Source organism: Egretta garzetta, unplaced genomic scaffold (genome assembly GCF_000687185.1).
Source record: "Egretta garzetta isolate BGI_Z169 unplaced genomic scaffold, ASM68718v1 scaffold384, whole genome shotgun sequence".
NCBI lineage: Eukaryota > Metazoa > Chordata > Aves > Pelecaniformes > Ardeidae > Egretta > Egretta garzetta.
The window spans coordinates 1996610-2012685 of NW_009259496.1; the positions used below are offsets into that span (position 1 = coordinate 1996610).

Consider the following 16076-nt stretch of genomic DNA (forward strand, 5'->3'; position numbering starts at 1 on the left):
AAAAAAAAAAAAAAAAAAAAAAAAGAAGGGGGGGTGTGTTAATCTGGGGGCCACAAACCTTCATATAAATCCAGCCCCTATATTCTGGATGATTATTCCCAAAAGCTAGAACTTGTTCCGTTGATCTTTTAAACTGATTACTGAGCAAACGTGTGCGCTTGTAGGAACAGGCCCTGGCAGCCACGCATTTCAGATGTCCTTTTCCATCAGCTTTTTCTTCTCTAACAATGCCAGATTGCATAACGCTGCTGATATTTTCAAATAATGTGGAAATTCAATTGATGTGCAGCCGTGTAATTTATTGTACAATACTTACAGCGTGTTCTAAAAGACAGCCACGGAGAGGCTGACTGCCTCCCAGGACCGCAGAAGACTGGGTTCAAAATGATAAGATAATTTGGTCAACAAGAAAAAAGCAAAAAGAAAAATGGAGAGCAAGGTCTTTTTTTTTTTTTTTTCCACCCCCCAAACAAACTTGACACTTTAGAGAAAGCTTGAAGGTATTAAATAGAAAAGATATTCCAACCCTCTACGCCGTGCAGTTACCAGAGCGGGTAATTCCGTGCCGTGGCAGCTTCAGATGGTAACAGCAGGGGGTAGCGGTGCCTGCTTTTCACGGGGGCTTTGCAAGGGGGGAGGCGTTTTCCTGATTGAAATGTTATTTTCCTGCCATAAATATATATAAATATTATATATAAAATACAAACATATACAGAAAGGTGTGTATGTGGCACTTGTGCCTGTGTGTCTAAGCAGAGAGAACTAACTAATAGATAAATACCCAATAGATAAATAACGCCGAGAGTCGGTTACTTAAAAACTTAATACCAAAAGGCTCAGATTCATGAACTGACTTACAAGAATTATTTCCCCAAAAAGGGCTGGGATACAACCTTGCTTATGTTTGCATAACCGCAAGAAGCGGCAGAGCCCTCTCCGAGCAGGAACTGAAGATGCATCTGCAGCGCGAGGCCATCCACAAAACCAAAAAGCTACGCGTCGCGGGTGATTATTTCGATAACCCGTCACCGGTCGCGGGGGTTTGGGAAGTGATGACAGGGAGCAAAATTCATGTTTTGTGATAAACAAAAACCAGAGATGCAAAATGACAGAATAATTTGAGTTGAAAGGTCCCTTCTCCCCTTGCGCGCCACATCCCTTGCCTGGGCAGGGGATGACGCACGTGCTCTCGCCAGCCCCAGTAGCCACCTTTCCTGGGGCTCAGCTGAGTTGTAAAAGGAACTGAACAGTCCAAAAGCCACCTAAAGCCACCCCTGGAGGCTTGTCTGATCACAGGATTTGCTTCCCAAGCTCTTCTCCTCCTCCACCCCCCATGGAGAGCCGTTCCCACCTCCTCTACCTGCTCCCGGCTACAAGCCACCTGCGGCAATGAATCAAGACAACGCGTTTCAGGGGGTTCCAGCCCCGCTGTTATCTGCACACAATGAGGGGGTTTCAGCCAAATACTGTCTCTCGGTTAAATTTTGGTACGTGGCAACGTGTGACGATGTAGGCCGGTTTCTGCGCTCCTGTGAAGCGTTAGATTCACCACCTTTTTACAGAGGGCGAGCATATTCTGGCAGGGGCTTAGTAACGGAGCATGAAAGCAGCCCAGCATCCCACCATCACCACTTTGGTTGGCCAAAGCAGGCCAGTGCCCATCAGTAGGAGACACAGCGCCCATCTCCACGCTAAGAACTAGATACCAATCCTATTTTTATGGCCAGTTCTTCTGAAGACTTAATTTTGCCATGGAAGGGCTCAAGCAGCGTTTCAATCCTCGCTCTGTAACAGCCCTTCCTGGACCTTCCAAGCCAGCAAAACTGCAATAGGACAATCTCAACCAGAAGAACTTTTTCTTCTTTCTGGAGACCAGAAGCGTGCAAATACTTAGAATAAAATGAGAGATGCAGAAAGAGAAAGTGTCTGCAGGGAGGGTCCACCTGCTCCAAAGATTTATAAAACACACTTACTGCTAAATGTCAACAAATAGTAAATATTTGCTTTTAAAGACCAAGAAGCCAAAATGTTTACTCCAGTGGAAAAGTTTTTGTATCTTTCAGGAAGTTTATCACCTTTCTTTGTAAAATAAACCAACTCCTTACGGAGGGTGGCAGAGCTTTTTTGATTTACGCCGCCGCGTAGCAGCCAGGACGTGCCATCACCAAAGTCACGACTCAAAATAACGACGCGCTCCTGTGTGGCTACGGCTGTTGCCGCCCCCCTTGCCCAGACCCCGTTCCTCCGCACACTCACGCTCCGGCTGCGTGGCGACCTTGACGGGCTGCGAGCTTTCTCCTGGTCCCCACTCGTTGTAGGCCACCACGCGGAAGGTGTAGGTCTCCTCTGGCTTCAGGTTGCCCACGGTAAGTTGAAGTGTCCCAGGCTGAGATGTGTTGACTGCCCGTTCCCTGAAAAAACAACAAAAAAACCAAACCCAAAACCATTTAAAAATACATTTAGATCTTAAAGCATTACTTATTTATGCAGCTGGTGGCCTGCAAGGGACGATTACTTACCAAACTTCAGTTTGAGGCTTGTTTGCCTACAGGGTTGGGTTTTTTTTAATTTTATTTTTACTTGAAAAAGCCTAACTCAAGAAACGGGACCCACTGGGAATGCTGTAAGCACTACAAAAGTGACTTAGATTTTAACACTTCCTCAGGCGTACAGTGTGGTGGTTCTTTGTCTTTCTTAATAGAATAAAAAAAAGGAAAATTGATGGAAAAAATGGCTATTCGATAAAGGAACGCATCTCTGATGTAGGATGTGAGATACGCATTGGACCATAAACATCCAGCTAATGAAAACTGGGTTTGGATCGCTCTTGTTGATCAAGACCTTGTCAGTGCTCTGGCTAGAGCTGACCCAGCAAAACCACCCCCACCATCCCCCCCTCGAGTCGTTGCTGCCATTTCACGGGCAAAGGGACAACACAGCGTCTTCCCTAAGATGCACCTGCCATTTCATAGCTCTACAGTGAAAACCCATCTGGGGAGTTTATGCTATGCTCCCCCCCCCGGCAAGACAAGCACCCAGGAGGGTCCAGGGCAGCCTGGAATGATGGTCCGGTACCACCCCATGGATGCAAACTTGGCCATCGGCTTTGCTGAGAACCTGGTGCATGGGGCAGCGAGCACCAAATTGGCTTCAAGAGATGCTACAGCACTGGAAGAGGCTGCCCAGGTCTATGATTCTAATCTATGGTTCTATGGTCATCTGGTCCAACCTTTCATCAACATTGCTCACTTATATTCTAGGGATGGAGAAACCAGAGGCTTCAATGATCTGCCCAAAGCCACGGAACCTTGCCTCCAGCCCTCCCAACTTCTTAAAAGTAAAGGTACAGCCCAGGCACTGGGAGGTGGCAGCCCCTGGCCAGGGGGATATCACCCTCCCTTCGGGGCAAGAGCCGTATCATTTTTCCTGGCACCAGAAGCAGCCAGAGCTAAAGGGTTATCAGCACCCTGGCACTGGCCCCTCTGCCTTGGGTGAAGCAAAGCTCAGCCTGGCTGTGGCTTTGCACTCCTCGGTGAGAGCAAACGATTGGTGAGAAAGATGCGGCGCTAGAGTCGTTAACATGGGATTGTCCAGGAAAAACACAATCCCCAAACGGTAAAGCAGGGTTTAAATTGGACAAAATCACAGTCATTTCATGGCCAATCTGCAAACAGAAGTAGGTCAAATTGGTTTTGTAACTGATTTACTACGGGCGGCATGCGTCGGTCCTCTCCTTTACTAGAAGCCCTCTGAAAAGCAATGACAAAAAGGTAGGTTTCATGCTGAAGAAAAAAGAAAAAAAATCATTTAAGACTCCATCAACTAATTGTCAAACTTGACGTAGCGCTGCTGGGGTTCCCTGGGCTGCGATAGGCATAGCAGCAATTCAAAGATGATTGCTCCTTTGGGGAACGTTTCCGCAAAATGAAATTGCTCAGGCCAAAGAATGGTCCTGTCCTCCGAGCGCCAGGCTCCACCGTCGCCCCAGCCCTCCAAGGACTGACCGAACAAAGCTTGGGTGAACGTTCCCTGGGGATAACCGGTGGCTTAGGAAGCGGAGACAGAGGGAGTTTAATGCCTCTATGCCAGCAGAAGGTTTTCTATTGCACTTGGTGACGCGAAAGCGGAGCTGTGGGAGGCTGCTGCTCCCCGACGAGAGCCTTTGCTCTTCCTAACTCTGCAAGCTGAGCTGCGCTTGACCAACTCGCCTCATTTTATTCTCTTGCCTCTTACCTCTGGGTTCTATTTGCAAACTGTAGAAGTAGGAACTCAGCTGCGTAAAACCATCTCTGATGGATTTGTAACCAACGGACCAACTCCGAAAACAGCAGACCTGCAAGGGGGGGGGGGGGGGCAGATGGCCAAGAACATCCCAACTGAACAGCTACGATATTCTCAGAAACCCTCTGAGATCCAGGAACCCAGCAAGAGAGTAACCAAAATATGCCCAGTGACGTCTTATCTGCAGGATGATGGGACTGTTGGCATCTGTATCTCCTCGTATACAAATTTTTTTTTTTAATGGCAAAACAGCAACAAGACCTTTCAATCCCAAAATAGCAGCAAGGAAGCGAGAGAAGAGAAAGGAGAGGACGTGATAAAAGAAAAGAGTCAGATCTTTGGTTTAACACTTCTCCGTGACAGCGGTACCCGTGGTGGCACCTATCTGCAAGTCTGGAAAGGTGGGATGGTTTGTAGCGTTCTTTCGGTAAGTCATTTCTCATTACCTAGTAAGAAAGAGAAAACTAACCCCAAACCGTACGCGTATCTGGCATTCAGGTTGCTGCTGAGTGACTCCCTGAGCCGAATCCAATCTACGTTTTAGCCTGAAGGGGCTGAACCAGCACAACTCTCTCATCTTGTGTAGTTTGGGCTGCAGGTGTGAAGCGCTACGATGAGGAGTGAAATTCTGACCCGGCCTGTTTTATATCTGACGCTGAGGTTGCAGAGCAATGGGAAAAGAATCCCAGCCCCGTCATGGAGGTACGAGGAGACCCAAGGCTGTCGCTCCTCTTCTCAGATCCCCATCTGCTGCGTCACATCCCAGCCTCAGCCGTTTGGAAACAACCAAGCAAGTGCTTTGGTCAGACCCTACCGCAGTCATCTTCAAATGCAATCTCAGCACCTTCACTGTTCATCTTCCACTGGATTTCAGTGGTGATACTGAAGTCCACCTCCCGAGACGCTTCTCTCTGCAACTGGAAACCATCAGATTGCCAGAGCACAGGGTTGGACTTGAGTTATTAACCCAAGCGCATCACTTCTCTCCAGCCAATGAACCCAACGAGCCCATCACCTGCAGCGATGGGCCAGTCCGTTCCTAGAGAAATGCAAGTCCAGTAAAACTCTCCTGCTCCCACTGGGAGTAGCACCCAGGTTGGCAGCAGCACACTCCACCTCGCAATATTCACACGTCCTTTCCACGGCTTGGGTTAATAACTCAAGTCCAACCCTGTGCTCTGGCAATCTGATGGTTTCCAGTTTGGGAGCAGCATTGAACAGGAGCTGCTCTGGGCTGTCCCCAGCCCACACTGAAAAATCCCAGAGGGAATTTTCCCCATTCTTGCCAGCCAGTAAGTTCCCTCCGTGCACCTCAGGAAAGCATGGAAAAAATCAAACCTTTATACGTTTTATTTCCTATAGGTTGGGTTTTCTAGCTATCGGATCTAGAGCATCTTCCAAATGCAACACCAGAAGCTCACAGAGCAGTGCAAGATCTTGTAACTTGAAAAAAACCCCAAGAAATGGACTGTATAGAAAGAAGTTCCAGGTTTTCCTAAGTAAAGACTGAATAATAATCAAGCAAAGACCCCAGGACTGAGACCAAGAAGAATAAAGCAGAAGAAAGGGCTGAGGTTTCCCTCCGGGTGGGCTGAGATGCAAGAGCAGCCAGCAGCCCACCCAGCCCCATCTCACAACCTGGTGGTAGCCACGTAACAGACATTTAGAGGAATAAGTGAACCAGGACAGAAATATCTGGTTATTCTCCTGGCATAGGACAGAAATATTTCGTTATTCTCCTGGCATAGGACAGAAGTATTTTGTAATTCCCCTGGCATAGAGCTCTGGCTCACAGGTTTCTGGAATTTCGGCACCCGGATGATCACAGACACCCAAATGGTTCTATCTCCTTCCAAGTGTCTCCGCTGGTTTTGGTTTCTGTGGGAATGTAATTACGAGCCGTGAGAAAAAATGATCCCTTTTGTTTAAATGAGCCGCCTGCCAGTGTCAGGCAAGGTGCTTGGGGACAGGGTTTAGTGGTGGGATGGCAGGGTTAGGGGAACGGTTGGGCTTGGGGATCTGAATGGGCTTTTCCAACCTAAATGATTCCGTGATTCTATGCTCTAAACCCTCCAGCTAGCAAAGAGACAAAACCCCTTAAGAATATAACCACACTACGCTTGTCCAGTGAGCCGCCCCGCCGGCACGCGCTCAGGCTTAAGTTAGGCGAGACGAGAGTTGCCCGCCTCCGAAAGCCCAGCGTGTCCTCCTGCAACTGGGCTACAGATGCTCCAAGCAACGCAGGAATAACCTAAAAAGAACCAAACATCCCTGAATCGGGCACTTTTTCCTTTGGGGTTTGCTTTTGCAAACCCACCCGGGCCATAAATTACAGTCTAAAAATAAAAGACCTTGACTAAAGTCATCCACTTTCTTGTAAAACGGAGGCTTCGACATGTAATTTCCAGTGACTGAAGATCATGTTACCATTACGGTATCAGCATGTAAAAAGAGGTAATTACAGCCCCCATATATCTCTTAGGTGTGTAACAAATGCTTTTATAATGTTTCAAACACCTAATTAGTTACTCCACCTAAGACAAGTCGTGGTAATGCTCCGTGCTGTGAAATGAATACTATTAATTTTAAAATGGATGGACTTTTACTACCTCCAGTCCTTTTTTTTTTTTTTTTTTTCCATCTCCCACGATCATTCCCCCACAAAATAATATAAAGGCCTTGATTTTAAGAAGCAAACCTCAAAACTAATGGGAATCGATCGCCTGGGAACGGTATTTTAGAGCTTCAGCTGACTTCTGAAGATAGGCTTTAATCAAATATAAGTTTTTGCATTCAATTAAGTGCGCTCTCCATTCATTTCTCCAGTCTGCAACACGCGGGAAGGTAAATCGGGAGATCTATTAGCTTGTTGTGACTATCTATGCAGTTATTAATTTCCTACAGAAAAAAAAAAAGTTCTAGTCAACGTTCAACTAAAAAGAAAACCGGTCCCAATCTTGCAAAAGAATCCTTCATCAAATTACATTCCGCTGCAATACTGCTGATTCCCAGGCTCATTTTCTTTTTTTTTTTTTTTTTCATTTTATTTTAAGATCAGACCATTTCATTTCATTTATTAGGAAAATTATTAGGAAAACTGTTTGCTAACAGTGAGTTAAAAAAGAGAGCGAGCCAGAAAATCAGGATCCATTACTTAAAGCCAACCTGACATTTCAAAGGTTGCAATCAAAAACTGACTGGTATTTCTGGGCTTTATGTCTCATCTAAAATGCTAAACAGAAAGATATCACCGTATAAATATTTCTATTTATAAAGCAACATTGTGAATTTTTTATTGTAGATTAAATTTTAAATTTTCAATATAGGGATGTAAATTCTCACCGGGAAGGCAGAATTAAGTTAAAAACTATGCACAGGTAATTAAATATATCTTGAGATGACACATGAGGAGTTATTTTCTGGTTTGGAGACAGACCAAGAGCAAACCAACAAAAATAAGCGACGTCTCTTTCTTTACGGTGACAAATAGGCTACCACCTAAATATCAAATGTCCGTGTAAATCAGCGTGGGCACGTTGAGAAGCAAACCAGCAGAGACAGATGAGAACAGGGAACAAACCATGAGGCTGAGAGCAAATCTGACCATCAAAATCAGATCAAAATTGCAACCTGCCCTGTGGATCGAAACATCGACTCTGCCCCATTTTGCAGATGTGGCCAAGAGGGCCAGCGGCATCCTGGCTTGTATCAGGAGTGGTGTGGCCAGCAGGAGCAGGGCAGGGAGCGTGCCCCTGTGCTGGGCACTGGGGGGGCCGCCCCTCGACTGCTGGGGTCAGGGTTGGGCCCCTCCCTCCCCGAAGGACCGGACAGAAAATTAGGACAAGAACAGCCTCAAGTTGTGCCAGGGCAGGGTGAGGTTGGCCATGGGGAACAATTCCTCCCCCTTGGGGCTGTCAGGCACTGGGAGGGGCTGCCCAGGGAAGGGGTCGAGTCCCCAGCCCTGGGGGGATTTAACAGCTGGGCAGCCGAGGTGCTGAGGGCCAGGGTTTGGGGGTGGGATGGCAGGGGTAGGGGAACAGTTGGGTTGGGGGATCTGAAAGGGCTTTTCCAACCCAAACGATTCTATGGCAGAATTTTTATTTTATTTTATCTATTTATTTGTTTAGTTATTTTAACACAGAGCCCACGTTCTTCTGCAGAAGACTCTCCAACTGGGCACGCATCTAGGTAGCAATGAGACTAAAGCATCCTTCTGGTACCCAGAACTTCGAGCAGCACCATGGAAATTCCAGAAGAAAATTCTTTTGAAGTGGAAGGGAATCCAAAGTGAGCTCTTTCTATATCTTTAATCTCAGAAAGACCGCTATTTTAAGGCCTCATATCAGAATATCAGTATTTTCTCCTCACTGCTAAACTAAAAGGCTGGGTTAGAATATGCCTCAACCCAGCTGTGTGTGGCAACTGATGTTTTTAAGACAGAATTAAAATAAGTGAGAGGTGATTACAGCAGCGCCCTGTTCCACTGTTCCTGGTGCCGATGGCCGCAGACAAACGTTACGCCCCGTATGTGCAAAACCATTCGATTCAGCCCTGTGAACCCCAATTTGCTACCCGCACGGGGAGCAATAAGGGAGCTGCTGAGCATCCTCCCTTCCCAGGCAACTTGAACTCATCACTCTTTTTGCATCCGTTACTTCTCTAAGGCCAATTTCTGCCTTCCCCAAGCGCCTTACAACCTTTCCTGATGCTCCAGCGAGGTGTTGTTCTCATTTCATGCAAACCAGGCACAACCGGAGACACGATCCGACGCAGGACCTGAACTCTCAACTTCTGCCCCATCCGTCTCGCCCTGCTCCTGTCCCCCCCTCTCCGCTCGCAGGCAGGCTCTCGGAGGGGGTTTGTGGAAGGTGAGATGCCCGTGTCCAACCTGTGAACCAAACCCAACACGCCTGGCTCCTACCCCTGTCTTCGCCACAATCCCTCACCTCCCTGCCTAGGCGCCGCAGATCCCACAAGTGATGCCCTAGTGCAGGAGACGCTTGCCTCCAGCACCACCCTCAGAAACGCCAACTTGAATTTAAGAGCTTTCTTTTACAGAGGGAGAGTGCGTTTCACACGCTCAGCCCAAGCGTTTTGCGTGTCGGGGTCCTTTCAAGGCTGCTCAGCTGGACGAGATGAAAACATGTTAGGATACCTGCCTCTCACAGCAGGCACCGCCGCTGTAGCTATCAACGTCTACAAGCACTGAAACAAATAAAACCCAGTATCTATGGCTATAAAAGAAAGCTGGACTTTGTCGGAGATTAAGATGAAGAGCTCGCCAACGTCCAGGCAGGGGCAGGGAATTTTGCCTGCAAGACCGAGCCCTTTTGGATGATGGATAAGCCCACACCGCAGCACCGATGCCTGCGGGGTCCCCACCTTCTTTAGCTCTCGTGCATCCCCACATTTTTCAATTAAATATAGATTCCTCTTCAAGTCCCCTCGGGAGCTGAGCTGCCATCAGCACGCACACAAGTACCAGTCACCAGGCGGTAGCTGAAGTGTATCTTGAGTGCAGTGCAATACAGGACAGGATACTTCAAGTGAGTTCTTCGTAATGATGTAAGGAAGAGAAAAACACAAGATTTTTCTCAGGCACAAAATCACGTACAAAGTTAGGAAAATAAAACAAAGCCCAAGTAAATAGGCGGGACGTTTTGGCGTGTGAAATGAGCTTATACGGTGAGGAATCACGCAAACACCAAACCATCTCTACTGCCGTTAACACAAAAGAGCTACCTGCTGCGCAGCTCTAATCCACGGGGCCAGAAGAGCCCAGGCTGGTCCATTGTATTTGCAATCATGTAAGGTCTTCACAACCCGCTCCTTGGCTGCTTTCAAGGTCTTCCACCACTTGCACTGCTCTGAAAGCAGTCGTCTCTGCTTGATTAGGGCTCAACCAATTTGCCTCTGCCAGCGACACAAACAACACTCGAGGCTGTGTCTTCAGAGGAAGATGAAAGGTAAAATACGGAGCTAACAATACTTTATGTTAGACGGTCAAGTAATAGCTGGAGGAGGTAAGATCCGTAGGCATCACTGTCAAGGCAAATGGTCCTTCATGTCAAGACAATGAGCACTGTTATATAGATGTTGATATGATGTCTATAAAAATATACGGCAACAAAAGGCATTTTAAGCGTCACGCTCCTTTTACCACAGGGAGAAGAACACAAGGTTGAGAACCATTTGCAAGACACTTTTAAAGACCTCAAGGCACTCTTAAGACTGTCCCCCCATCCAGAGGAGACCCGTGGTCTGTTGACGCCTACCTGTTGACGCCATCCCTGGAGAAGAAGACCGTGTACGTCTGGACGCTGCCTCTGGCTTCTGCGGGTGGGCGCCAGCTGAGACGGACAAATCGGCTGGAGACCAAAACAGGGACCACATCTCGGGGGGCAGAGGGGAGGACACTGGAACTTGGGACAGCTGGAGGGGAAGGAGAGGAGTCAGTCAGAGAGGCCGATGGCACAGGGGTGTCGGGGCGGGCGGGAGGTACCGTGGTGGCCACGGCTGAGGTGTTACAAAACAAAGGGCCAAGGTGGCGTGGAATAAGCGTGAATAAAATGACAGGGGGTGAGAGAGAGAGAGAAAAAAAAAACTAACAGTAAAATCACACCTTAAAATACACCGTCCTGAACCACCCTCTAAAGCAAACAGCAACACGCAAAACTCGAGTAGGCTTCTTCCTCAGGATACTGGGAAATTCTCTCTGGTACGAGTGGTCGGTACGATGCGTTCCTTTGCTCGCTCCTATTTCACTGATTTTGTCCCTTGCACCCCAAGCAGCAGAAGTATTTAACCTCATCAACAAGGAATAACCAACCGCTCGAAGCCTGACGCCTACAAACCGACCGGTCTGGGAAGAGCAGAAACCAAATAGGGTGCTTCAGCACATGACTTACTGGATAACTGCATCCAAGTGGGATGAAACGAGAAGACAGTGAGACCTAACATCAACACCGTTTCACACGGAAAAGTGTTCAGTCCACGTGCACAACCCAGAAATGGCTAAACTGCAGATTCAGGCAGTAAAATTAGAACATTTTAGAACAGTATCTCTTAAGGGTTTGGTTGTTGCCCACCAAGTCCATGTGAAAGCTGGCCCGTCAACATAAATGACAAAAAATATTTATATTTTAACAGTAATTTAAGTGATTAGCTACATGCTGATCTAGCACATGCATCTTACAGAGCACCCACAGTCACCTAACCTTCTCTGAGGACAAACGTGATGTAGGAGGTCCAATTCCACGGGCCACACCAGCCCTGAAAAGCAGCTTTTCACCATTGGTATCAAACCAAAAAGCAATTTCTTTTTTTCCTTACTGCAAATCTTCTTTGGTCAGTCCCTACGCGCGTACTGTGAGCTATCTGAGTAGCATTAATTTACTGTGAGATCATTAACAGCGTGTCATTATCTAAACACCTCATGAAGAATAGCTCGATGTAAAAAGCATGATGTCCGCTGAACACTAACATAGCATTTTCTTGCATTATCCCTAACTTATTATTAAAAGCCATTAATATTGCCATTATTAATAACCAAAATGATTACCCCTCACTTATCGTGATCAATCCAAAACCAGAGGGAATTAAGGAAATTCCCAGTGGCATTTCCGGAGTAATGATGTGTTGAAAGAAAATAATAAGCCATAGCCTCAGCTCCCGTGGCTGCAAAATTGTGATCCATTATTTGCACTGAGATTGTGTTTAGCGTCCTTAGTCATGGGCCACTGACCTAAATAATGTGCAAACACAAGACTAAAGTATAATTCTGTGTACATTTATATTACAACGAGGCGACTCTTTGGTTTCACGGTCAGAGCGAGCGGATTTGGGCTTCTGGTCTATTCTATATGTTGACTCATGTATTATAAGCCTAAGTGCATTGTCTTCTTCTAACAAGGGCTGCGGTAGGTAAACATCTCTAGAGAAGCACCAAGGGCGCGATCGGATAAAAACACACAGACCAACCTACAGGGCTTTTTCACTTGAGTTCTTGGTACTAAAATCAAACACAGCAATTCAGGAAAAGCCCCATTATTAACGATTCTGGCGCCTGAGGGTCCGTAGAAACTCTTGAGTTCCACCACAAAACACCTCGGTCCATGGTTCCTCCACCAAATATCCATCCTCCTGGTGGAGCACGGCAGTCTTGGCACCTCTCTTCCATCAAAATCCATTTAGTGTTCAGAAACTTGCGCTATGAGCAGCCCTAAATCAAACATTTAGGGGACTATGCATACATGACTACATATATATGGGCGTCCAAGCTCCCCCCGTAGAAAATGAGGACATCTACCCAACACAGATGGTGGACCCCAAAGAGTTACTCAACTACCCAACGGTGGTATCTATCTCGAAACATGCTGCATAAGTATCCAAAACCTGGAGGTGAATCCATACCCTTTGGGACCTCATGCCTGTGGATGCGGTGGCTGGCCCGCTAGGTGTCAACTTATGAAAATAATAGCGAAAAATTGAGGTGAAAAGCAGCAAGATTGGGACTGAAGCCAGACCACTAAGCATGTGTTTTACTCTGCCTTTCGATAAACTCTGTAGAGCTATCACTGACAAAAGCAATTTCACTTTTATTGTTGCTAGCAGTGAATAGCAAACATATACGGTACAATAGTACAATATAGCGAGACATATAACCTGAAATTATCTCAGCAAGTAATGCCTGAAATCCTTCAATCTTTCATATGACTACGCAAGAGCAATCCACCACTGGTTAAACCATCTTCATCAGAGTCTGACAGGCTCTGATTTTAGCCTGATGAGGTTTATATTAACTCCTCGCAAAGTGCATCTTTCTCCGCTCTCGTGGCAGCGTGAATAAGCATCTGCCTCTCTACAAAGCGAGCATAAAACTGGACTGGTTGATTCATATCCCACATGTGTAAATGACTATAGAATCAACGGAGAAGGGCTGAATATAGAATCATAGAATCATTTAGGTTGGAAAAGACTTTGAAGATCATCAAGTCAAGTCCCACCGAATCAGCAAGTCCCATCAATATAGGCCTGAGAGCAACCGATCTTTGCGTTTCCATAAACGGGGCACCTCAACTTCCAAACCGAATCCCCCATTATTTACAATCCAGAATCAGCTATGAGTTTTATTTCACCAGTAGGACCCACCCTTGTGCTCCTAAAGCAAACGTCCTTCAAAAATGCAGAAATATGCTTGGCGTAGGTGTTCAGGACCTGCTTGTTTACCGCCTTCATTTGCAAAATAGACATGTGCCAGGCCAACTATTTACGGGGTTTAAAAACAACTAAAGGCAAAACCTCAGGCGGGACATCTCATTCCACCACTGCTTCCCATACACAGCAGCCACGGGCTGTTTGCAATTAAAAATAAAAGGAGTATGAGACCTAGTTCAAAGAGACATGGTTTTTTAAATACTTTTCATAGGTTTGTTTGGGGTTTTCTTGGAGTTTTTTTGGTTTTTTCTTGTTTTTTTTAAACACATATACATGTCTGCAGGTAGGGAGGAGATCCTATTAGCAGCAGCTGTCTACCCTTTAAATGGTGTTTTTAGAGTCCAGCAAAAGCTTATGTGTGATACAAAAGAAGAGATGATGAATGAATTTCAGAAAAAAAAGCACCCCTTGTAATTAAATCCCACAAGGGAATTGGTATCAAGAAGATAGAACATTATTATTGCTAAGCAGAGGTGGCAATAGATGGCATGGGTTTATTCATGAGTCTCTCCCGGTAAAAGACATGGGTGCAAATCCTCTAAATCTGAGTTACAAAACATCTCATGTTCTCACTTCAGTGCTCACAGGGTCTCTCTATATTTTTTTTATATATATATACACACACACACACATATATACACACAGAACTCAGCTCAACTTTTGTTACCCTGTACAAAAAAATATTAATTTGCCTTTTTTTTTTTTTTACATATTTACCAAGGTGACAGAAAAGGGAAAGAAGTTTAGGGACAGTTTAAGGAAAGTCGTCTGAAGTTTAAGGTGAAAAATAAGTCAAGAAGTTACTGTGCGTGCAGAAAATGTTGCTCTTGAATGTCAGAAATGTTGATCTAAAAGCTGTGCTGGGAGTCTGCATTGAGGACCAGGTTCTGAGCGGATAAAGAGGAGTTGGACTTTTCTGCTTTTAAAGCGGTTAAAATTTGCATGGTTTGAGTTATGTTTAATTCACCGGGAACATTTAAGCCTGTTATACCACGCTGCCACGGGCCTAAATTAAAAATAATACTCATTTCTCAGGGGGGTAAATTAATACAGAAAGAAATTGGAACTGCCTGCACCTCTCAGAAGGTGGGAAATGTCCAGGACATCATCCATTTAGTATTTTTTTAAATTACAGCCTTACCTAAGCAAAAAGTATTCCCAAAGTGCCACTGTTTTACACTTGGAGTCATCTAATAAGAAGAACAAATCTATAAATGAGAATATCTACTATAGGCCATCCCTGCTTTTCAAATACTGACAATTCGCGCTTGCTGATAAGATTTGAAGCTCAATACTTTGTCAGCAAAAAGGAGAACGCTATCGCGTTTAAAATCTCCACCCCCCCCGCTGCAAGTCACACCTGCCCTAACTATCCCACCTACCCTGATGCCAAAATGACATTTCAAGACATCAAATGAAATTTTTCAGCCAAGGCACTACCCCAAAATATATTTCTAAGCCTTCTAACAACTATTTCAATTCCTCGATTTGAGGGTTTTTTTAAATAGAGAGATGAATTTTTCATCTATTCCAGTTTTAAGAGACTTTCAAAAATTTCACTGAATGTATTTAAACAGAAAAGGAACATTCAGGGTTTAAGTTAAGCATTTCATTTCATAAAATACAAGATGTTTTATTCAAGTTAAAATATAAACCCTGTGGATTAATTCAAGCCTCTTCCCCGCCCCTCTTGCAATATTTTCCTTGGGTTTAGCACTTTAAATCAGTTATTCATACAGCACGAATTTCAAGTATGACATAAGACCACGAATCTGTTCTCATCTCCAAATCCTCAGTGTTAAAAGGAAAAACAATTTATATGGAATTTTAATTCCAGAAATAACATCAAAGACGTGCTTGTTGGCTGGTGTTGCTCAGTAGAGCCATAGCCTGGTCAATCCAGCCTGGTGTCGCAGTCCTGCCTTCAGAGAATTCGGTCTTTTTAAATTTTTTTTTCTTTTTTTTATTCAGAAACTTTTTGACCCATCTTACACCTTCCGTAGAGCAAACTGTGAAAGTTAGAAGTGAGAAAAATTCTCGCTGCAGGAATATCTGTGACTCCAGGGATGCTGCATATGTAACACCTAGGACCTGAAAAAGCGAGGCGCTCTTCCAGTAAAATATTCTTAAAGAAGATGATCTGTAATAGATACAATTTTGGTGGATTCGTCGTTTTTTTAGAACATAGGCACATCGGAAAGAATTATTCCCATTTCATTTTAGAGAACACCCTTTTATTTTACCAGGGCTGGGGCATTAAATGGCAGAACTGTGGGTGGCTCGGGAAGCTGAGGGGCCGACAAAGCCTCAGAGATGGTTACAGACCCCCCGTGGCCATCACCCATGTGGCAATTGATGGATTAAAAAATGTCATTAAAATCTGTATTAAATTTTTAAAAGGGGATTAAAAAATATCTTGATTTATTTAAAAAAAATATATCAATATTTACGTACATTAGGGCTGCATCAAAAGAAGCGTGGCCAGCAGGTCGAGGGAGGGGATTCTGCCCCTCTACTCTACTCTGGTGAGACCTCACCTGGAGTACTGCGTCCAGCTCTGGAGCCCTCAGCACAAGGAG

General features: G+C 45.4%; 1 protein-coding gene across 1 annotated transcript in view; it reads right to left on the reverse strand.

The window, feature by feature from the left end:
* Positions 1–16076, reverse strand: part of DCC (DCC netrin 1 receptor) — a 371781-nt gene that overhangs the window by 190023 nt on the left and 165682 nt on the right. The window contains exons 11-12 of the mRNA XM_009637419.1: positions 10557–10713; positions 2257–2411 (exon numbers count right to left, since the gene is read on the reverse strand). Of these exons, the coding sequence (XP_009635714.1) occupies positions 2257–2411; positions 10557–10713 (312 nt within the window). The remainder of the gene's footprint in view (positions 1–2256; positions 2412–10556; positions 10714–16076) is intronic.